This window comes from Panthera pardus, unplaced genomic scaffold (assembly GCF_024362965.1).
Source record: "Panthera pardus isolate Hobbes unplaced genomic scaffold, ASM2436296v1 HiC_scaffold_13, whole genome shotgun sequence".
NCBI classification, from domain to species: Eukaryota; Metazoa; Chordata; class Mammalia; order Carnivora; family Felidae; genus Panthera; species Panthera pardus.
In genome coordinates, this window is record NW_026526688.1 from 136,873,121 (window position 1) to 136,897,339 (window position 24,219).

A 24,219-nucleotide genomic window follows, 5' to 3' on the forward strand; every position below is an offset into this window, starting at 1 on the left:
GGATTTTCACTTGTGTAATGAATGTCCCTTAACTCTGAGTGCGGTTTTAATTTACATTCTTACATTTGGCGTTTGGCGCCCTTTTAGCTTTAAAAAGAAAACACCTGCCCGCAATCAATGTTTTGGTAGGTTTTCCGAGGCTTTCTTTTTTTCCTGGTATAACTGTTCCCAATAAATGAACACCATCCTTGTTCATTTATTGAGAAAGCGGATAATGGGAATTCCCCTTAACTAAGAAACCGCCCCGGGTTAAAGCGACCACGACAATCCCTACCTCACCGTAACTAGAAAGGCTCAGACCGCAACCCCACCCAGTCCGGCAGGCGTGGACCGTCATCCACTGACGTCACTGCGCAAGCCTGCCGCGACCTGACGCCAGAGAACGACCTCAGGCCTGTATGGAGCCACGCCCTCCCGATCGCCATGCTGGGTGTTCGCGGCGCGGGGCTCGCGCGGAGCCTGCGGGTAATGACGCAGGCGTGGCTGCAGGATTCCGGCGCGCTGGCCCTCGCGCGCGCGGCCGGCACGCCCCGCGCCAGGCACTGGCAGCCTTCTGCCGGGCAGGGACCGCGCAGGCGTCGGCTCAGCCTGTCGGCCGCCGCGGTAGTGAACTCGGCGCCCCGCCCCCTGCAGCCCTACTTGCGCCTCATGCGTTTGGACAAGCCTATTGGTGAGTGCGAGCGGACGCACCGCGGGGATGCGGGAGTAGCGGAGAAGCGGGAGTAGCGGAGAAGCTGCCAGGCGGCCGATAGTCTCGGAACGCCGGGAGGGGAGGTCCCTGAAGTGGCTCGCGGGCCTTCACATCCCTCTGAATCCTGAGTGCTCGGGACGGGCAAAAAGTTGGCCCTTGTGTAAACAGTGAATCGAGCGGAAGTTCCGTTCTTGTGTCCCTTTTTGTGCACAGATTTACAATATCGAAACACGTCCACATTCATTATGTTTGATCCTTCCTGTAATTCTTTAAGGCTCCCAAGGCAAAAACCTGGAACTGTCATTACAACTGAGGGAAGCAGAGCCAGACCAGGTGAACCTAGTTTTGATGCTGAGTTCTAGCTTTGCCCTCCACCACCCGTAACACAAAAGATTTAATTCAGGTGAACGCAGCAGGTACAGCACTTATGGACCGCCTATCAGCTAACTATCGCCTCCGAAGATTTCCGTGACCTTCCTATCTAAAATAACATCTGCCACCTCATTCTTTACACCTGTACCCTCCATTTTCCTTCACAATACTCACCACTCACTAACCTGATGCATTTATTGGTTGATCGAGTCTCCAATACAGTCTAAGCGCCACGAAAATGGGACATTTCTGTCTAGTGCCTCCTACATAGCTTGGCAATAGTATCAAACCAATTCTGACCATATCACCTAGCCTCAGGGACGGAAAGAGCTATACACACCGCTTTCAAGGAACTCCTAGTCTTGGTGGAAAAAGACAAATTATTGGGTGAGCTGGGAAAGAAGGAGATCAAACGTTAGTGGTACAGATGGCCAAGTGCTGTAGGAAAAGGAGTAATTAGTGTGGATCTCCATTGTTAGAAAGTGTCAAGAGCAAATTGTGTCTCAGAGACAGGTAGATTTTGCAGAGGAGATATCTTCGTGGTTGGGGGAAATGTTTTTGCAAAGACTCAAGGGTGGAGAGTTGGAACATCAAGAGTATGAGTTGATCTAGAATGGCAGGTGGGTGTAGAAAATACTGGGAGGCTAGGCTGGATAAGAGCTGAACCAAAGAAGGATGGACAGTGGTGAGGGAGGGGCAGAGCTTAAACTCCAGGTCATCTAAGATGATAGCATTTGCCATTGCAATGCAGGGAAATACATTCAGATGCCTGGATGCATTCACTCCACCTTGGCCTAGCCAAGACCCAAATGTAGGTCTTGCTTGTGGTATTCTAGGTTTATGCACTACTTATTTGGGATCAGAGCACTAAGAGTTACAACGATTAGCTATTAAAGTATAAAAGCAAATTAAATAATAGGGACAGTCCTGCCATCATGACCCCTTGCATTTTGGGTCCAGATACAAGTTGATAGGCATAAATTTCCAAGCCTAGGTCTAATCTAAAGCATAACTATAATTCTGTTTTGGTGTCTGACGGAGCTGCAGTGTAGGCTTACAGACATCCAGGACAGATCAACAGCTGCCATTATTCCCATATCCATAAACCTCTGGCTTTTTGCATTAGTGGCTGACCATCCCACCACATAAGAGGCTAGCTACATAGTTGTTCCAAGTAAAGCTCTGGAATCAGACCTCTTCTTTTCTCATCTATAAAATGAAGATACTGATAATATGGACTTTATAAGGTTGTCATGAAAATTATTTTATATAAATGTGTGTTGAGTCCTTAGAACAATGACTGGCATACTAAGTGCTCAAGAAAATGTTTGGCATTAATACTTGAGAAGAGGGAATTGGAGAAGACTGGGGTAATAGTTATGTATGTTAAGAAGATACCAGCTTGCACGCTCTAGTTCTAAATAAAGTGATAATTGTAGGGTTTTTTAAGACTGTTTACTAATAGTACTGTGTTGCAATTCATTCAACACTTTTTGAGCCCTACTGTATGCCAGGAACAATAAATTGACAGAGTTTATAAGTTTGGTATTTCTTTATTTAAATTTTTCTTTTGTGGGGTAAGTTTTATGTTCATTGTTTTACTTTGCTATAGTTGATTTGTTTTTATAAACCAAAGTGGGTTTCATTGTTTTTCAGAATGGATTGCAGCTTCTTTCAGATGTGTCACAAACTATAGTATTCCAGAAAGTTTCAGCAGGTGGCACTCTTTACACTAAATTGATGGTGTAATTTTTGTTTCACTGCCTTTATGGGTAATTACGTTGTCTTGAAGATAATATGTAATTTAGTAAAGTTCTTGGAGTCAGTTTACACAGGCTTTTTGGTCTGCCCATTCTGCCCACACCTCTCAGAACTTGCTCATTTTGTTTCATCTCCCAGAGAATTTTTCCTTTTCCTACAATAGGCCTTTCTTTCTGTTTGCGTCCTCGTCACCTCTGCATCCTTCTTCATGGAAGAGAGAATAAGGACAGTGTAATAGGGAAGAAAGGAAAGAGCTGTTGCTGAGAATCAGGAGCACAAAGGAGCAATAGGAACTTAAGTGTTTGTAGAGATTTAGGTATACTGAGTTATCACTCAGCATTGACCTTGGATAGACTAGAACCAGACCAAAGTCTACAAACCTAACTTTACATGTCAACTCTGCCACTTTTTGCCCTTGTGACCTCGGGCAAATTACTTTTTCTGTGCTTCAGCTTTTGTATTTGTTAAGTGGGTATATTGAAAATAGTGCCTATCTCATAGGTTTGTCGTGAGAATCAAGTGTTCCATGACAGCACATAGTAACAGCTGTATATTTGCTATTACTATTTTTATATTCATCATCACTAGTATTGTTTTCTCCTAAGAACTCTAAGAGGTAGATATTCTTTCCCCTCATTTGTACTCAAGGAAGACTGAACCTTAAAGTTTAGTATACTTTAGTGTCCAGCATCACTCCACTTATTAGTGGCAGACATCAAACCGAATGTCTGACCTTCCCCTTGATTATAGAAACCCCCCTCATCCATAGGGATGCCCTACCGGTTCCTATAGGTAAATGCCTATAGTACCTATAATATAGACTGATGGCAAAGGAAGTCTTGTTCCTGACACAAAATGCTATAGGTGATTACACATCTTTTCTCTCCAGAATTCTTTTTTAAATAGACTCATTCTAATTGCACCAGGAAAATAATGCCTTTCAAGTGGTATTCTTTTGTTTCAGAGTAACCCTGCCCCTCTGAGCTGTCCTGGTAGGTCCAGGAAAAAGGAAGTAGTTAAACCCGTTGTTTCACTTGTTTCATGTAACCTCTCTGTGCATTTGTTTCCTCATCTGTAAAATAGAAACAGTAATAGAGTTTACTCTGTAAGGGTGTGGTTGAGGATTAAATGAGTTTGCATGAATAAAGCATTTAAAACAGTGGCTAACATTTCCTGAACCTGCAGTAAATGTGAGCGGTTGTTGCTGTTGTTTTATAAGGGACACACCCAATACGAGTCAGTCCCAGACACCCTGAACCCGAATTTGAGTCTGGACTCAAATATCTTGTTTTCAGCCTCTCCTTATCTTTTCTTCTGTGTCCTCCCTGATCCCTCCCCCAGTGACTTGGGTGGCACTGTTTTATGCCTTTATAGGACCCTGTATTTGTCCTGTTTTTGAATTGATCTATTTTGTTGTTGTTATTTGTTTAGTTGTATTTCTTCCTTTTCATTTATAAGCTGTGTGAAGGCAGAAAGGCTCTCTCTTTTAGTCACTGTTGTATTCTTAGTTCCCATATGTGCTTTATAAATTCCTGTAAATGAATAAAGGTTAAACTTATGAAGCATAAATATGATTATAGGCACTTTGTCATTCGGCCATTTTTGTATAGGATCTCACCTTTATTTAGCCACATCCCTTTTTCTCTTACGTGGCTGAATTGGGAAGGAAAGCTCAGAATTTATCTTAATAGGCACCATAGCCAAACATTTGTTGAAATATTTTCTTTTGAAAGTAGAATATCAGAGTTCACATGTGAAGTCTCCCATCTGTAGGGTCTATTTGGTTTTAGCTTAATTTCGTCTAGCTTTTGGGCTGTGTGCCAAGAACGAATCCCATTTGTGCATGTAGCTGCAAAATATTTAAAAAACAGTAGGCTAATGATCTCCCTCCCTCAAGCCTATTTTATTTTATTGTGCTAACAACAGTAAAGAAAGTTTTACTAACTTTTTTTAGAGGTAATGCATGCATATGACACAAAATTCAGAAAGTGCAAAGACGTAGAATGAAAACTAAGTCTTCCTCCCCTGTTTCCCAGCCACCCAGTTCCCCTCCCCAGAGACCAATATTATTATCAGTTTCTAATGTATCCTCCCTGACACGGTCTATGAACATACTGACATTCAAATACATGTATTTGGTGAGTGGGGGTGAGCGCACACAGGGTAAAAATTTTTTGGTTGTCCTCCAGATGGGTTGGACCACTTGGTGACCTCATGAGAAATGCGTATCAGACACTTAGGGGTGTGTGGTCAGACTTTGGGTTTTGCCCATCTGACACGTGAAAAATGTTATCTCAATGTAATTTTGATGTGTATTTCTCAAAGGTGATCTTTCATATAAAGAAGAATCATTTGTAGTTCTTTGTCTGTGAACTTTATCTTTTTTGTCTGTTTTTCCATTGGACTAGTGATCTTCTTCCAGTTTCTAGGAACCCTACATCTTGGGCCGAAGATTCCTTTGTGATATGAGTTGTAAATTTATTTTCACGGTTTTGTCATGTGTTTTTGACTTTGTGTTCTTTACTTCTCTGGGATGTAGTGTTTAAACTAAAGACAGATAACTAACTTGAATATGCATCTTTTTTGTCTTTTATCTTTGCTTAGGAACCTGGCTGTTGTACCTGCCATGTACTTGGAGCATTGGTTTAGCAGCTGAACCAGGTTGTTTTCCAGATTGGTACATGTTGTCCCTCTTTGGCACTGGAGCTGTTCTGATGCGTGGAGCAGGCTGTACTATTAATGACATGTGGGACCGGGACTATGATAAAAAGGTAGTTTCTTGGGGCGCCTGGGTGGCTCAGTCGGTTGAGCAGCCGACTTTGGCTCAGGTCATGATCTCGCGGTCCGTGAGTTCGAGCCCCGCGTGGGGCTCTGTGCTGACAGCTCGGAGCCTGGAGCCTGTTTCAGATTCTGTGTCTCCCTCTCTCTGACCCTCCCCCGTTCATGCTCTGTCTCTCTCTGTCTCAAAAATAAATAAACGTTAAAAAAAAAAAAAAATTAAAAAAAAAAAAAAGGTAGTTTCTTCCTGGAAAGGAATAGGGAGGCTCCTCTCAATTCTGCAGAGTAACATGGTGGCATCACTTTCCACAAAAAGCAAAGGTTTTTTTAGTGTACTTTAGTGTACCAGCATAATAAGTGCCATTTTTCAGTTGAATGGCGGGTGTCGCAAAGTGCAATGTACTTCCTTTCTCGACAGGAGCAGCCATGCAGGCAGGGTGTGTACTTCATTTTTACAAAATGAGTTAGAATTTAGAGGGCCAAGGTATGGATGTGAGGAGTGAAGGAAAAGTTCATCCTGAACCTTCGGGGATCCAAAACAACCATCATTCTTTCCTGTAAGATATATATTAGAGTCATGGGCACTTGGGTAGCTCAGTAGGTTAAGCTTCCAACTTCGGCTCAGGTCGTGAGCTCACAGTTCGTGAGTTCGAGCCCCACTTCGGGCTCTGCACTGACAGCTCAGAGCCTGGAGCCTGCTTGTGATTCTCTCTCTCCCTCTCTCTCTCTCTGCCCCTCCTTCACTCATTCTCTCTCTCTCTCTCTCTCTCTCTCTAAAAATAAATAAACATTAAAAAACAAAGTTACTCAGGGCACCTGGGTGGCTCAGTCGGTTAAGTGTTGGACTCTTTGATTTCGGCTCAGGTCATGATCTCACGATAGTGAGATCAAGCCCCACTTAGGCTGTGTACTGACAGCGTGGAGCCTGCTTGGGATTTTCTCTCTCCCTCTCTCTCTGCCCCTCCCCTGCATTTTCTCTCTCTCACTCAAAATAAATAAACTTAAAAAAAATTATTATTCAAGAATGGCAAAATTAAAAGTAAACCACAGAAGAAATATGTGGGATACAAGAGGCAGTGGTAATCAACTACACAGGTGCCTGAGTCACTCCGTTGGTTAAGCCACCGACTTCGGCTCAGGTCATGATCTTACCACCTGAGTTTGAGCCTCATATTTGGCTCTGTGCTGACAGCTCCGAGCCTGGAGCCTGCTTCAGAGTCTGTGTCTCCCTCTCTCTGCCCCTTCCCCTGCTCACGCTCTCTCTCTCTGTCTCTCTCTCAAAAATAAATAAACATTTAAAAATATTTTTTAGGATATATATTAGAGTTGTAACTATTCTTCTATAAATCAAATATTTATTTACTTAAAAAAATTTTAATATAATTTATTGTCAAGTTAGCTAACATACAGTGTGTACAGTGTGCTCTTGGTTTTGTGAATAGATTCCTGTGATTTATTGCTTACCTACAACACCCAGTGCTCATCCCAACGAGTGCCCTCCTCAATGCCCATCACCCATTTTGTCCTCTTCTTCACCCCCACCCCATCAACTCTCAGTTTGTTCTCTGTATTTAAGAGCCCTTATGGTTTGCCTCCCTCTCTGTTTGAAACTATGTTTTCCCCTTCCCTTCCCCCGTGGTCTTCTGTTAAATTTCTCAAGTTCCACATATGAGTGAAGTCATGTGATTTTTGTCTTTCTCTGACTGACGTATTTCACTTAGCATAATACCCTCCAGTTCTATCCATGTCGCTGCAAGTGGCAGGATCAAATCTTAATTTAAACAAGCCAAGGAAGCCCCTGTTAGCATTTGCTGTGATTATTTCTTTTAAAAAATGCACAATTTTGTTATTATTTTTTCTCCTTAGAAAAATAGTACTTGTTTGTTTAATCTGAAAAATTCAGTCAGTACCAAAATAGAAATCGAGTCAGATGCTTAACCAACTGAGTCACCTAGGCACCCCAAAATGCAGAGATGTTTTTAAAAACTGAATATAAATCTACAGTTATCTCGAAAAAGGTTAATTAAAAAAATATTCAAACCAACCAGCTTTTAATTAACAAAATAGAACGATTTTAGTTTCCCTTTAAGTGATTTTTTTTCTCCTTAGGTAAAAGGTTATTGATTAGGTATATCTCCCCCATGACATTTTTCTCTGATTAGAAGATTCCAGTTTCTATTTAATTTAAAAAAAATTTTAATGTTTATTTTTGAGAGAGAGAGACAGAGACAGAGTGTGAGCAGGGGAGAGGCAGAGAGAGAGGGAGACATAGAATCCGAAACAGGCTCCAGGCTCCCTGCTGTCGGCACAGAGCCTGGCCCGGGGCTTGAACTCAGGAACCGTGACATCAGGACCTGAACCGAAATTGGATATTAACCAACTGAGCCACCTAGGCGCCCTGAGTCCAGATTCTATATAGACATATAACAAAGCTCTTAAATGAGTATTTTATAACTATTAAAGAGATTTTGCTAACATGACTTAAAATGTTATTGGGGGGTGCCTGGGTGGCTCAGTTGGCTCAGGTCATGATCTCAGAGTTTGTGGGTTCGAGCCCCGTATCGGGCTGTGTGCTGACAGCTTAGAGCCTGGAGCCTGCTTCGGATTCTGTGTCTCCCTCTCTCTCTGCTCCTCCCCCGCTCATGCTCTCTCTCTCTCCTTCAAAAATAAATTTAAAAAAAAGACATTAAAATACTATCTGCATCTCTCTTTTGTAATCGAAATTCTTTTCTAAACAATTGTTGTTCAATTTATTTAAACTGGAGGAAAAAAAATCAGTTCACCCATTTCTCCCATTCCACTAGCCCTTCAGCCTCTGGCAACCACCAACCTGTTCTCTTTTTCTATGAGCTTGAGTTTTTGTTTTGTTTGTTTTAGATTCCACATGTAAGGGAGATCATACGGTATTTGTCTTTCTGTAGGACTTATTTCACTGAGCATAAAGACCTTGAGATGCAAAATGGCAAGATTTTTTTAATGGCTGAATTGTATTCCATTTTGTGTATATGTGTGTGTGTACCACATTTCTTTTTATCCATTCATCCATTAACAGACACTTAGGTTGTTTCCCTATTTTGACCATTGTAAATAATGCTTCAGTGAACATGGGAGTGTATATATCTTTTTGAATTAATGTATTTGTTTTCCCTAGATAAATACCCAGAGGTGGATTCCTGGATTAGAGGGTAGTTCTATTTTTAATCTTTTGAGGAGCCTCCATATTGTTTTCCACAGGGGGTGTGTCAATTGACACTCCTGCCAACAGTGCACAGGAGTTCTTTTTTCTCCACATCCTCGTCGATAGGTGTTATTTCTGTTATTTCTTGTCTTTTTGTCTCTTAGCCACTCTAACAGGTGTGAGGTGATAGCTCATTGTGGTTTTATTTGCATTTCTCTGATGATTAATGATGTTCAGCATCTTTTCATGTGCCTGTTGGCCATCTATATGTCTTCTTTGGAAAAATGTCTATTCAGATCTTCTGCCCATTTTTTATTTGGATTTTTTTAGGTTTTTTTTTTTTTTACTATTGAGTTATATATGAGTTCTCTATATATTTTGATATTAACCCCTTATCAGGTACTTGATTTGCGAACATTTTCCCCCATTCAGTAGGTTGATTTTCATTTTGTTGTGGTTTCCTTTGCTGTGAAGAAGCTTTTTCATTTGATGTAGTCCCACTTGTTTATTTTTGCTTTTGTCGCTTTTGCTTTTGGTCTCAGATCCACAAAATCATTGCCAAGACCTATGTCAGGGGGCTTATTGCTGTGTTTTCTTCTAGGAGTTTTATGGTTTCAGGTCTTACGTGCAAGTCTTTAAACCATTTTGAGTTAATTTTGTGTATGCTATAGGATAGGAGTCCAGATTTATTCTTTTTGCATGTAGCTGTCCAGTTTCCCCAGCACCATTTATTGAAGAGACTGTTCTTCCCCCATTGTATAGGGAATATACTACAGTCTTGGCTACTTTATCATAAATCAATTGACCATATATGTGTGGATTTATTTCTGGGCTCTCTGTTGTATTTCATTGATCTGTTTTTATGCCAAAATCATACTGTTTTAATTATTGTAGCTTTGTAGTCTAGTTTGAAATCAGAAAGTGTGATGCCTCCAGCTTTGTTCTTCTTTCTTTTGTTCTTCTTTCTTTTGTTCTTCTTTCTCTTTGGCTATTTGGGGTCTTTCATGGTTCCTTACAAATTTTAGAATTGTTCTATTTCTGTGGAAAATGCCATTAGAATTTTGATAGGGATTGCATTGAATCTGTAGATTGTTTTGGGTAGTATGGGCATTTTAACAATATGAATTCCTCCAGTGCATGAGAATGGGACATCTTTCCATTTATTTGTGTTTTCTTTAATTTTTCTCATTAATGTTTAGTAGTTTTCAATATACAGGTCTTGCACCCCCTTGGTTAAATCTGTCTCTAGGTATTTTATTCTTCACTGCAATTGTAAATGAGATTGTTTTCTTAATTTCTCTTTCAGATAGTTCATTATTAGCCTAAAGGAACACAACAGATTTTTGCATTTTTTTTTTTTAAATTTACATCCAAATTAGTTAGCATACAGTGCAACAATGATTTCAGGAGTAGATTCCTTAATGCCCCTTACCCATTTAGCCCATCCCTCCTCCCCCAACCCCTCCCGTAACCTTCTGTTTGTTCTCCATATTTAGGAGTCTCTTATGCTTTGTCCCCCTCCCTGTTTTTATATTATTTTTGTTTCCCTTCCCTTAGTTCATCCGTTTTGTCTCTTAAAGTCCTCATATGAGTCAAGTCATATGATATTTGTCTTTCTCTGACTAATTTCCCTCCAGTTCCATCCACGTAGTTGCAAGTGACAAGATTTCATTCTTTTTGATTGCCGAGTAATACTCCACTGTATATATACCACATCTTCTTTATCCATTCATCCATCGATGGCCATTTGGGCTCTTTCCATACTTAGGCTGTTGTTGATAGTGCTGCTATAAACATTGAGATACATGTGTCCCTTCGAAACAGAACACCTGTATCCCTTGGGTAAATACCTAGTAGTGCAATTGCTGGGTCATAGGGTAGTTCTATTTTTACTTTTTGAGGAACCTCCATACTGTTTATCAGAGTGGCTGCACCAGCTTGCATTCCCACAGATTTTTGCACGTTAAAGGATGAGTTAAAAAGCTTGGCCATGTTGTCATGCTTATCTCATAGTTTCTTAAAAACTCTATATCAATAAAGATATGTTTGTGGCTTGGGTTTTGTTTAGTACATTAGATAATAAGTAAATTGCTCATATATTAAATGATAAGTTGAATTACTATTCGGATATATGGGTTAATGTGTTTTTTTGACATATATAATCTGCCAACCATGCAATGAACGTTAGGTCCATAAACATTAAAATAATCTCAAGGCACAGGTATTAATGATTTAATTTTATAAGCTGTGAGCAATCTGGTTTCATAAAAACCACATGGAATATGTTTTGATCATCATATTACATCATTTTTAGTCTTTTGATGGAGTGCTTGTTTATTTTCAGCTTTCAAATTTAGCTAGGTTAATTATTTCGAATTTAGCTAGGTTAATTAATTATCACCACTGAAGCAACAGTATAATCTGTGGTTAGTAGTGTGGTCAGTGGGACTAGACAGACTGTTCTACTAACCATCTGTGACCTTGGAAAGTTACCGAGCTTCTTCTGCCTCAGTTTTCTAAAACAAATGGCAGGAACTTGTGAGTGGCTAGAAGTCAGGGTTGTTGTAAGGATCCAGTGGTGTGATGAATACATAGTTGTCAGAATAGTGTCACATTGTGAGCACTCATGTACTAGCCGGAATAATTGTAACATCCTACAACAAATATAAGACATAGATATATTTCCAACTAAGACTCTAGGGACAAAATCAGAGATAAAAGATCCGATTCTGGCACTCAAACCAAGGTGAGTCATTGTAGCTTTTGACAAACTGTTGTACTGCACAGTGAGGCATGCTTATAAATTGGGTCAGCAAATTTTTTCTGTGAAAGACCAGATAGTAAATATTTTAGGCTTTGTGGGCCATACCTTCTTTGTTGCAACTGCTTGATTCTGTTGGAGCACAAAAGCAGCCATATAACAATATGTTCGTTTCAATAGAATTTTATTTATGGATGCTGAAATTTGAATTTCGTATTATTTTCACATATCATAATACATTACTCTTTTTTTTTTTTTTTAACTTACTTTCAACTGTCTAAAAAAGTAAAATCCATTCTTTTTACTCATGAGCCAAACAAAAATAGGCAGTAGGCTGGATTTGGCCCACAGGCCATAGTTTGCTAACCCTTGATATAAATCAGAATCAAAACAAAAATATGTTATATTAATAGTAGGTAACATTTATTACATACTTACATGCTTTAGACACTGCATTTACTATATGAGGTAGGCGTTCTTAGTACCCCTTTCTCCTCTTCTCCTCTCTTTCTGTTTTTCTTTTAGCAGGAAAGTAACCTAAGCCCAAGAGAGGTTAAGTAATTTGCCAAAATTCATACAGCCAGTAGGTGATGGAACACTGGGCTCTTGGATCCCAGATCCTGAGTTCTTCTAACAATGATGACAATTTTGGTTATGTTCTTTTTCTTTTTTTTAATGGTTCAGTGTATAATAATCACATTTCATGATCTCTACGCAGGAAAAAAATAATGTATATTATTTGTCCAAATAATAGCTCTGTCTGTTCATATTCTTACATTGAGTCTGCTCTTTACATTTGGGTACAATTAATATTAGATTATAGGCGCATTCTTAAATAGCCTGGCAAAAGCACTCCCAGTTTCAAACCCAGATAATCTGTCTTCTTTCTGTATTTACATTTGATTTCTAATTGCAGTGCTTCCTGTAATCAAAACATTCATTGCAATTTCCTTTTTCCTGAGAATTATCATTATTATTGTCTCTCCTTGCTCTCTGAAAATTAGGCATATACTTGCTAATAAGCTGGGTAGCTAAATAGCCAGATAAGGAAGTTGCTTTGTTTTGTCTGTTTGGAGATGGAGATGGGAGAAGGAAAGGAAGTGGAATGAGTGGTGGGAATTTTTGGTACTTTTCAAAGCTGTTTTAAATATGAAGTTTTCATTTTTGGCAGTGTTTCCAATGTTGATTTCACTTTTTATTCATATTTTTGCTTTAGTGCTTGCCATGGCCATTCTCTTGATTGCATGTTTAAATCCATGATGGAACCATTACATGAGGCTAAGGTATCTGGTTTTATGTATTAAGGTTGTAAGAACAGCAAATCGTCCAATAGCTGCTGGAGACATCTCAATTTTTCAATCCTTTGTTTTCCTCGGGGGACAGCTGACCTTGGCACTGGGTGTTCTTCTGTGTCTGAATGACTACAGGTATAGTGAATGTCTCTTTCAGAATCGTGTATAAAAATCTCTCTTTTGGAAGTGGAGAAAGTAGAAATAAATAAAATAGAAATATCTTTGTCACAGAATTGTTTATTGGTTACCTATTGAGCATCTGTAAGTTAGCAAGTATAAATAAGTCGCCACATGTTGTAAAATCAGGAATGTTTTCAGCCAAAGGAATTGGAAGACCAGCATTTAATTTATCCTGAGCCACCATTATACTTTCATCGCATGTTCCCTGGGGAACACACGGCACCTTCATAGCTTTACTGGATACGTACATGGATGTGCGTATATACCCTTATGTGAAATTTTTTTTATCCTGACAGTATCTCTAAAGTAGATAGAAGTAATTATACTCATTTTGCAAAAAGATTAACTGGGTCTTTCCGAGAGTCATGTTCATTATCAATGACAAAGGAAAAAAAATGGAAGAATTCATTCCTATGTCTCTTAAATAGAGACAGAATTAAACTTTTGTGCGTCACATGGCTGCTTAGAAAGTACTTACATGAGAAAAAAAAAAAGGACAAAAAATAAGTGTCACTTTATAGAAACTAGACTTAACTGCATACTTTGCCCTGATAGCATCACATGAAAATGCTTTTGGAAGGTCTGTCCTGGGAGGGCGGTGTTAGATGAGCTGGTGCCTAAGAACATCTTATGCTGTCATCCTTTTATAGGTGCTTTGTGACCTTGTCCTCTTCTGAGGAGTAGCACCCATCGTGCACATAGGGAGGAGTGTGTTGACTCTGATTCTGTTTGGACATCTCCAGTAATCTAAAACAACATTTAGAGAGGCACTAGCATAGAGTGGGTGTTAAGTTGGACTTTGGAGCCATCCTGCCTTAGGTTTGAATCCTGGCCCTGCTACTGACTGGCTCTGTGACAGTCGAGAAAGTCCTTAATCTCTTTGTGCTTTAGTTTCCTCATCTGCAAAAGCAAGTAGAGTAAAACTGTCTGCCTCTTAGGTTTGTCGTGAAGATTATAATGAGTTAGCATATGCAAAGCAGTTAGAACAGCACCTAATGTATGAAAGCACTATATGCATTATTATTTTGTTTGGTTGTTTTATAATACTTAAAATACCTTTTAATCATCTTTTATCCTAATCAAGCTCCAGGAAAATAATTTTACGTAACAAAATATATAATTTAAGATCAATCATTTTCCAATTAGTATTATTACTGTTGTCTTATTTAGCAATTTCTAAGAGATGGTGACATTAATCTTTAATGTTTTTTCTTGATTTCAGTATAGCTCTGGGAGCAGCATCCCTACTTCTTGTCATCATCTACCCGCTAATGAAAAGAATTACATACTGGCCTCAATTAGCCTTGGGTGAGCCTGAAATAACTACAAGTATTTCCTTGGATACCCTCAAACTTCTGTGTGTGTGTGTGTGTGTGTATGTGTGTGTGTGTGTGTGTAATGTGGCAGTGATAAAATGTCCAGTCAGTCATAAAGTTTTCTAAACCAAGAATAGAATTTGATATTTTAAGGGAGGGTAATTAGCCATTTTTATTGGCTAAGAAACCTTATATATTTATTAAGATTATCATCATTATCCAGGGGTGCCTGGGTGGCTCAGTCGGTTAAGCGTCCAACTTCTGCTCAGGTCACGATCTCGCGGTATGTGAGTTGGAGCCCCGCGTCGGGCTCCGTGCTGACTGCTCAGAGCCTGGAGCCTGTTTCAGATTCTGTGTCTCCCTCTCTCTCTGACCCTCCCCCGTTCATGCTCTGTCTCTGTCTCAAAAATAAATAAACGTTAAAAAATAATAATAATAATAATAATAAAGATTATCATCATTATTATTTCCTGAAATGCTTTTTTTAAAATCTGGTATGTCATGAAGAAGAAAATTAACAGATTTGACCATACCCTTCTCTTTAGGTGACTGACCTGGATGCCCTGAGCACTTGGAGGGTTGGGGTGAAAAGCACACTCAGGCAGGAAGGGTTAGTATGTGACAGCTTAGACAGCCCCTGTCTGTGAAGTCTTCCTTAGCCCTCCCAGAGAAAGTTAGCCAGTCTCGCCTCTGGCTCCCACAACACTCCGGAGTGGCACTTCCTCATTTCACCAGCAGTAACTAAACAAGAAGATGCTGGGGGCTTCCTCTGTCTCCCCCGTTATAAATAATAAATGCCTAACAGATAAAGCTTTCTTTGCATGTGGATGGCCCACCACCTACCATAGCACCTGGGACGTCACAGGTATTCAATAAATATTTGTTGGTAGAGCAAACAAAAGACGGGTAGGTAAATCAAAATCTATTGCAAAAATACCTTCTACTAGAATAAGCTAGAATATTCCTAAAGGTATTCTAGATGCTTGAACCATTTTTTTCAGTGAATAAAAGAAGAAAGGGGGTTTTCTGAGAAAAGACCTGTGGGACCCACTGAGTATGAGGTACCTGAGGGACTTGCAGGTAGAGATGTCGAGCAGACAGTTCCAGGTCCAGTCTGAAGTGTAGAGTCGATCAGAGTGCACATAGAGATTTGGGAGTTGTCCGCATGTCGATGTTCGTTTACAGTCCTCAGAGAGGATGGGCTTACAGAACGAATAAGTGTTCCCGTCTGTACTCTTGTTTCTGTCACTTATGGGGGAAGGAGAGTGATTAAAGGACAGACCACAAGGTTTTGGCTCAGCTAGGTCTAAGTTGAAACCCCAGCTTCTACCATTCGTTGACTGCCAGGCACCGTGCTAGGTAGGGGGAATGTTCTCGTGAAACCTCCTATTAGGGTGATAGTATTTTTTCTATTACCCGTGTTATTTGAATTGTCAATTAACCTCTCTGAACCCGTTTCCTTTTTTGTGCAGAGTAGCTTGTCACCACCACAGAGAGCTGAGAGAATTTCAGGAATCGACCTAGTAGCAAACAGTGCACAGAGCCTGATGCGTAGAAGCACTTGGTACATGCCAATGCCCCCTCCCCTCTTTGGGAGTCTAAAGTGTCTTTGCCCTCTCCCTCTGTCTCACCAATTGTAGGGTTGACTTTTAATTGGGGAGCATTACTTGGATGGTCTGCTATCAAGGGCTCCTGCGACCCATCTGTTTGTCTGCCTCTTTATTTTTCTGGAATTATGTGGACGCTAATTTATGATACTATCTACGCTCACCAGGTAAAAAATACCTTTTTTCTTAACTCTGGTTTAGTTATTATCGCCATTTAGGAACTTTATGAACCACATTAAAGGGAAAGTATGTTTTCTGAAAAGAAAATCATTCACACTTCTTTGGCACCAACAAGATATTTTTGTTTCCTGTATATGTATGTTTACCAAAGAGATCAACTCTTTAATTTACAAGCATTTAAATTGTATATACTGTATTGCCAGGCACAGTTTTAAAAAAACCTTACAAATACTAATTTAATCCTCATAACAACCTAGGAGGGAAGGTGCTTTTATTATCCTCATTTTATAGATGAGGAAACATGTGGAGAAGAACCATATCTGTGTCACACAGTTAGTGGATGGCAGAGCTGAGATTCAGACCCAGACAGTCTCTACAGTCTGCACTTTTAACTGCCACGTTCTCCTCCCTTCTGTGGAGGCCTCTACCAGGCAGATCTTTTTCCTAGTCGTGTGGGTAGTAAGCACTTTCCCATATTTTTTGTCATTACCACTCTAAGACTGCAGAATAATAATCCATTGATTTAATATGCCATAAATCTTTTTTTTTTTTTTGCCATAAATCTTTTTAATAATTTGTCCATTTGAGCCATTTAAGTTCTGAGAGTTTTTGCAATTATAAATAATGTTGTTCTAATCACTAATATCTTTATGTGTTTGGGGATAAATTTTTAGGAGTGTATTACTTAGTTAAGGAATATAAACATTTTTATAGCTTTTGATACTGCCTTTTTCATACGGCTAATAAAAAAACCCCACTTTTGCTTTTCTTGATTTATGTTCTTAATTTTCCTTTTACATTACGAACTTTGAAACAGTTTCTTCTCAGTATTTTTCTGAAATGTAACTGTCTTCTCAATTATTTACTTGAAGAATATGTGTTGGTTCGATGGAATGTTTTCTGATATTCCAGTCTGGAATTCATCCTGCTTTCTTTCATTTACCCCTCTCCCCCACTGAGTTTGTATTGTCATGAAGAAGATTGCTAGGTCTCTAATCAGCCTGATTTTCTGAAGTGAAACTTGACTGACAGTTCAGAAGAGATGCCTATACTTTTCACAGTAATGTCTGGAACCAATGATGAGGATATCTGTACTCCAATTAGATTCACTTCTTCAGTAAAACACCACATACTCATTCACACTTTGGTACTGCGTGTAATGAAAGACAGTTTGCACCTGAAGGTGCTTACAGTATGAAGGGAAAAACATACATTAATCCTGCATTTGTTGTTACTTGGATTTGGAAGCCCAAAAGATAGCCTGTCAGATAGCTATCTGGGTGCAGAGTTGGGCATTACAGCCTCTGACATCATGTGGCTGTAATCACAACAGTATGTGAAAGTTCTTAGAAATAAAATTGCTGGAAGAGATCGGGCAGGTAGATGGGAGTGTATCACCAGAATCGACCTTTACTTAGAGGATTTGATGGGAGAGGTGAGGAATAAACCACACTAGTAGTGAAATGTGAATAGATGTGGTCAGGTACCAGTGAAGCGTTTTTCTGCATCTGCGGCTTCAAGATTGAAACTAAAATGTACAAGAAGTTGTTGAGACTTGAGAACTCAGAGGGAAGAAGGAGCTGTGTGAACAGTTAGACTTGAGTTTTACTCTAATGTGGTCCGTGTAGAGTTAAAAGTCATTCATAGGGTGGTAAGCAATACAGTGACATGTAGCAATGTATAGAGCTGGAAGATAGTTTTAGCAGTGACATTTAACCTGGATTTGGCCTGCACATTCATTACTGATCAGCCTGTGTTTCTAAGTTACTGTCAGCTTTCACAGCGTATGTCCTTTGAAAGACCGTTTCTTCTGGGGGGATAGGGGGAGGAAGATAAAGACCCTTTCTTCTGGAATTAGATAATGGTGATAGTTATACAACCAGAATGGTGAATTTTGTGGTATGTCAATAAAAACCACAGAGTTTATTATTACTTTCTGATGTTAGGACAAAAGAGATGATGCTCTGATTGGTCTTAAGTCCACGGCGCTGCGGTTCCGTGAAAACACCAAGCGGTGGCTTAGTGGCTTCGGTGTGGCGATGCTGGGGGCGCTGAGCCTGGTGGGAGTGAACAGTGCTCAGACCGTGCCCTACTACACTGCTCTGGCTGCTGTAGGAGCCCATCTGGCACACCAGGTTTGACCGTTTTCTTACACTTTCCCTCATTTTTCCTTGGATTATAAATTGTAAAAACTATTTAAACAGAAACAACCTCTTTGTTTACCAAGCAACGTACTTCTTTAAAACAAACAACTACTTGGCTTATACTATCTTGAACCACCCCTTCCCCTGCCTCAACATATCATCTAAAAAAGCTCACTGTATTAGTTTAGAGAAATAATCTAAAACTAAACCTAGATTTTTTTTTCCCCTCTGATTTTTCTGGAATTACTTCTGATTGATGTCTGGGAAAATTTCAGCTATGTCTGAAGGTTGTGGGTTGAGCTGAATTGCTCTGAAACCAAACTGATCAACATAACTGTACTTTCAATATGTGGGCTGCTGTGATGGTTAGCAAACTAATCATTCATAGGGATGGGTTCCACTGGCATTAGCAGTCAAGGCCAGATAGGACACGAAGTGCTCACATGTCAGACAGAATTCTGCCTACATAGTGGGAAACTGTCATTTCAGCGTGTTCAGCCACCACCCACAAGCTTATATTGGGATCTACATTATTTACTTTTGTAAAATGAATGAACCAAATCTAATTTTAATGAAGTAGGTTGCTTGTAAATGGACTCTTTTTTTTTTTTTTCCTTAAAACTTTCAAGTTTATTTATTTATTTTGAGAGAGAGAGGGAGAAAGCAGGGTAGGGGCAGAGAGAGGGGGGAGAGAGAGAATCCCAAGCAGGCTCTGCACTGTCAGCTCAGAGCCTGATGTGGGGCTCGAACTCACGACCTGTGAGATCATGACCTTAGCCAAAATTAAGAGTCAGACGCTTAACCAGTTGAGCCACCCAGGCGCCTCTAAATGGACTCTATTTTTGTATCAGTGTTACTGTTACTTTCTTTGAATGGATTCAAAAGGGTGTTAGCCTCTCTGTAGATGATCTGTTTTATACACATCGTTGCAAATTACTTATCAGTGTAAACAAGACTTGCATAACATAGTAAGAAGGAAACCAAAACCTAATGTCCACAAAGTAAACCTCATGCTGTATCACCTTCATGGTTTTCCTCACAATGAAATTTTAAACGGTAGGAATTGGTGATTCTCCAGAATTCTCTAGATTTCACCATTTTCCTCCTCAGAATTTCTTAACATCCCCTTTTGCTCATAACACAGCACTGTGGGGGTTGTCACCATCAACTGATTGTCTGGCCAGGATAATGGATGTTTAGCCATATTTAAGCACCTGGATATTAGTGGACAAAGGCAAAAATTACGAGGGCAATTACAAATACTGTAAGCAATATTTAAACCCATCTTGAAATTCTAAATTGCATTTGTGGTCTTCTATCCAGTCCTTGCCACAATATTTTAAGATGGACATAGACTTCTAGTATTTGGAAAAAAAGAAATCATGATGATTTGAAGTCTGGAGGCCACATAATAAAGAATATTTGGGGAAATGAGGGATGCTAACGGTTAAGCCTAGGAATGAATAAGACAGGGACGTGACACTTTTTTGATATATTTGCAGGACTGCCGTGGAGAAAAAGGCATGTATTTGTTCTAGGTCACTAACAGCAGGTCTAGATTGCCAGATCCCCTTCTCTATGTGGGGATGGGAAGGAGATTTCCATATGCATGGGGGTATTTTCAGTTATCATAAATAAACTCGGCGGGGTATCCACAGTCATTTAGTGAGTGAGGGCCAGGTATGTTAAATACCTTTCAGTGCTCTAGACAGCCCTGCACAATAGACTTGTCCTTCCCAAATGGGATTTGTTCACCTGCTGGGAACCATTGCTCCAAAGAATAACGCTAGAACTGGAGGGTAGGAATTGTAGGAGGCAGATTTTAGATCAGTGTAAATATTTAGAGCTTTCTAATTAGTTAGAACTAAAAATAATGTGGGTTGCCTTTCAAAGCATTCATGCACCCCTCAAGTGGAAGTTTTTAGGACACAGCTTAGATAATACCTAGCCAGTGAGAGATAACGGTAGATTTTTCTACACTGGAAACAGTTTGGGGTACATTAAAGGCTTCCCGTTGCTTAAAATCCTGTAAGAGAGTGCAATTTTCTTCTCTGTACTGATGTGTTTATTTGTGATGCCAGAAAATTTATATTAAATACTAATGCAGCATTGTGATCTTCTCTTACAGATTTACACTCTAGATATCCACAGACCTGAGGATTGTTGGGATAAATTTACCTCCAACCGAACACTAGGACTAATAGTTTTGTTAGGGATTGTCCTCGGGAATTTGTGGAAAGAAAAGAAGACAGATGAAGCAAAGGAAAGTATGGATAGTAGAATAGAAAATTAGCAAATGAAGTGGATCTAGGAATGTTTAAAACAAATTTTACAAAACACTCTCAGGTCTTATTACCACATAATTAGATTTGAATAAACAGTCTTGCAATATGTTAAAGAATTAAGAACCACGAGATGAAGACGTACACCATATTTGCCTGGATTTAGTTCAAGTATTTTCTAGGAATATCCTTCCCCTGTCTCAGAAACCAGGAACTCTTTAGGATTTGAGTGACCTTGAGTACTTAAGTGGATGCATTCTAACTGCTCATAATTCCCATCTGCAGTTATGGTAATGGTAGGAGTTTGGGCACTTTAAAAGACACCTGATTTGTATCTCATCTAAATGAATGAATGTAGGAAAATGGACTTTACTTTTAGGGAAAACTAAAAGCTGGCAAGTTGGGGTTTATTGTGCTTTGTTATGACCTTTACTCACTGCCAAAAGCTGTAAGTTAGGAAACCATTCTGTTTTTTATATTTTAGGAGAATTTAAGTAAATAAAAGCTTTTATCTACAATATCCATACGGACTTCTGTTGTTACCAGTCCTGACATTTATTTCACACATCCGGTCTCTGGGTACAGCCATGGTAACCAAAATAGGCAGGCAGGCAGTCACCAGGGACTGTTTTAATTCCTGTTGATTTCTTTTTTATCTTACTTGATTATGATTTATAGGATAATGGCATATTGGTTAAATGTCCTAACAGTTTCTTCCCTTGCTGTCTTCTCAGCACGGCATATTCTCAGCACGGCAGCCAGAGTGATTTTCTTAAAACCTATACGAAGTTCTGTCATTCCTCTGCTCAGAACCTTCCAGGATCCTTTGAGGTCCCTCAGGACAAACCAAAACTCCTGTCACCTGTTAGGCCCTTCATGATTTGGCCTCATCTGAGACTACTTTCCCACACTCCTCTCTAGCTCCACTGGCTTCCTCACTGTTCCTCATCAGGCTGGTGGACTTCTGCCCCAGGGCCTTTGCATGTATACTTCTCTTTGCCTGGAATGCTGTCCTTGAATTATGTCAGTCCTTCACAGCAGGTCTTTTCCTAAATGTTACCTTCTCGGGCTTTTCTCAGCCACTGCTTGTAAAATTTCATAACAAATGCTACCTACACTTTGTATTTCCGTGTTCTTTATTGTTTTTTTCTCTTCAGAACCTAGCAGTATTCACCTAAAATATATTTTACTGGATTTAAGTGGCTCTCGTGGACCGTGGGATGTAAGGCAGGCGGCTATTTGTGTGTGTGGATTGTGGGCAGCAGTGAACACTAAATTGCATATTGGTGATAATGGTCGTGTTGGTAAATGTAGCTGACACACCAGGCAGGCCCTGATAAATAAGCACAGGAAAATGTAGTGAACTGTTTATTCAGCAAATACTGAACCACAGGAGTGTTTAGACTTAATAGAAGTAGCATCCATGATTCTACTCTGCTATAGCAACAGTGAGTTGAAGGGGAGAATAGAAATGTCCCCTACTTTTAGGGAAATATGATTAGCTCCTATGATTTGCATCTGAATAGATAAACTTTAAATCTGTTGATTTCTGGGTTTTGTTCGTTTTTACACAATTTTTCTAAAAAATGCAATAATAGAAATACGGAGTATATACAGATGGAGGGATGTCTTCAATATTGAAAGAAATGAGAAATGGAAAAAATTGAGCTTAGAAAAGGGTTATGCCTCTTAAAAATATACCAGTTCTCATAGCAAAAAATGTTGATTTCTGAATGCCTTTTCCCATGCGTGGGCTCTAGAAGAATGTTGGCCAGGATAAATGGTGGAGGAGCCTGGCCAATGGGGATCGGTGCTTAGCACAAAGAGGCCTGGTGTGGCATCCCCTACATTGTACCCTAAAGGAAACCTTAAAGCAGAATGCCTTTTGCATGTAGGAAAAAGCTCCAGTGTCTAAAAGGGGCAATAGTTCTGTTGAGAACTGGCTGTATAATTTGCCAAAGTCTATGTAATCTGTTCTGGACTAGCTACATAATTTGCAGATCAACCTATATTTTAAAATGCTTAGAATCTTAACCCATTAGCGCTGATCCAATTAACGGAGGGTAAGTACAACGTGTTTTGATTTTATTTTCCTAAGTTGGTTGATGAAAGTGAACATGGGACAAATCCTAGAATCGGCAAAGCTGCAGTCATTTGTGATAAATAGGAACAGGAGAATATAGGTTAAAATTCATAGATTGCCTTGCTCTCAAAAAGCTGCTTAAACTTAACAGAGTTATTTTGGTTCCTTTTCATTTCATTTCTTCTTTCTTCTCCCAGGTATAAAGCTGAAAAAGTAGTATTAATAAGTAAGGAGCAGATTGGGGTGGGGGAGGGGGGAGAGGAAGTAGATTATTAGCCTCTAAAATCATGGACTTCAAGCAATTCAGCATTGGAAGGAAGTGCAGCTGTCCTCCATCTAGTGATCTAGTGCCAGGGTGTCTGTCTCCCGCTTGGCCATGGCAGGTACTGTAACTTCAGATAGTGAAATTACCAGTCTTATTTTGGGAGATTCATTCAGTGGAGAAGGTGCTTGCCCTAATTTTCTGTTGCAAAATCGTTGTGAGGTTGTAAACAGAAAGACATGTGAAAGGACTTTGTAAACTGAACAGTTACCTAGTATGAGTTTATGGTGAGGGTAGACGTGGGATACGAGCTATAGAAAATTTCTATTCTATAGAAAATACAGAATCAAGAAATAACACGTCACAAGTGCTAGCTCTCCTCTTCCTGGACTTCGTGAGATCGCTCTATGCCTCTTCCAGATTGTAAAGCCTTCCACAGGTCACACCCTACTATTTCCCCCAAATCGACACACTCTCACCCACTCTTCGCTATCCACAGGCCACGCTCATCTGCCCAGCTCTGCCATTGCCACTGTCCTGGAAGCTGGTCCATGACGAGGGCTTGGCCTTTGGAGCAGGCAGGCCGTGCATGAGTCCTCCCTGTAGTATTTGCCAGCTGGAGACCTCAGGCAAGTGATGACCTGCCCTCCGCCGCTACGTTCTCACCTGCCCAAACTGGGTAGTTGTAGAGCGTGAAACAGTTGGCATATATGTTAAAGCCTATTACGGACTGAATTGTATTGTCCCAGATTCATATATCGAAGTCCTATCCCCCAATAACTTGGAATGTAACCGTGTTTGGTGATGAGGTCAATAAAGAGGTTATTAGGTTAAAATGAGGCATTAGAGTAGGCCCTAATCCATTGTGACTGGTGTCCTTATAAGAGGAAGTCTGAAAACATTGACACTCGCACACAGAGATGACTGTGAAGGCACAGAGAGAAGATGGCCACTTAACAAGTCAAGGAGAGAGCCCTCAGAAAAAAACCAACCTTGCCCACACCTCGATCTCAGATTTCTGGCGTCCAGAACTGAAAAAATAAACTTGTTTTTTAAGCCATTCAATCCGTGGTATTTTGTTATGGCAGCCCTAGCAAACAATACAAAGCCCTGGTACTAAGCCTAGCATGGAAAAGACAACTCTTCAAATGCAGTTCACCTGAAAGCTCTTCCTTTTCCACCCAATCCTACCTTCTTGTCCTAAAGCACATGTTTTAGCCCTTAGAGCAATCCCAACAGTGGTAGGCTGAATAAAATCCTCCAGTGTCCATGTCCTAATCTCCAGAACCAGTCTATATGTTACCTTCTATACTAACTGTATAGTATATATAC

General features: G+C 39.9%; 1 protein-coding gene across 3 annotated transcripts; it reads left to right on the forward strand.

Moving 5' to 3' along the window:
* Nucleotides 1-387: 387 nt before the first annotated feature.
* Nucleotides 388-21,666, forward strand: COQ2 (coenzyme Q2, polyprenyltransferase). Of its 3 annotated transcripts, none has more exons than XM_019465655.2 (7): nt 388-670; nt 5,429-5,595; nt 12,847-12,968; nt 14,236-14,321; nt 15,970-16,103; nt 18,063-18,251; nt 21,277-21,666. In XM_019465655.2, the coding sequence occupies exons 1-7, from the start codon at nt 424-426 to the stop codon at nt 21,307-21,309; spliced, it is 978 nt and encodes a 325-aa protein (XP_019321200.2). In that variant the 5' UTR covers nt 388-423; the 3' UTR covers nt 21,310-21,666. The 3 variants fall into 3 exon arrangements, with proteins under 3 accessions (XP_019321200.2, XP_019321191.2, XP_019321194.2); XM_019465646.2 differs by lacking the exon at nt 21,277-21,666 and adding an exon at nt 20,389-21,062; XM_019465649.2 differs by lacking the exon at nt 21,277-21,666 and adding an exon at nt 20,389-21,062 and having other exon boundaries at nt 12,925-12,968.
* Nucleotides 21,667-24,219: the final 2,553 nt, after the last annotated feature.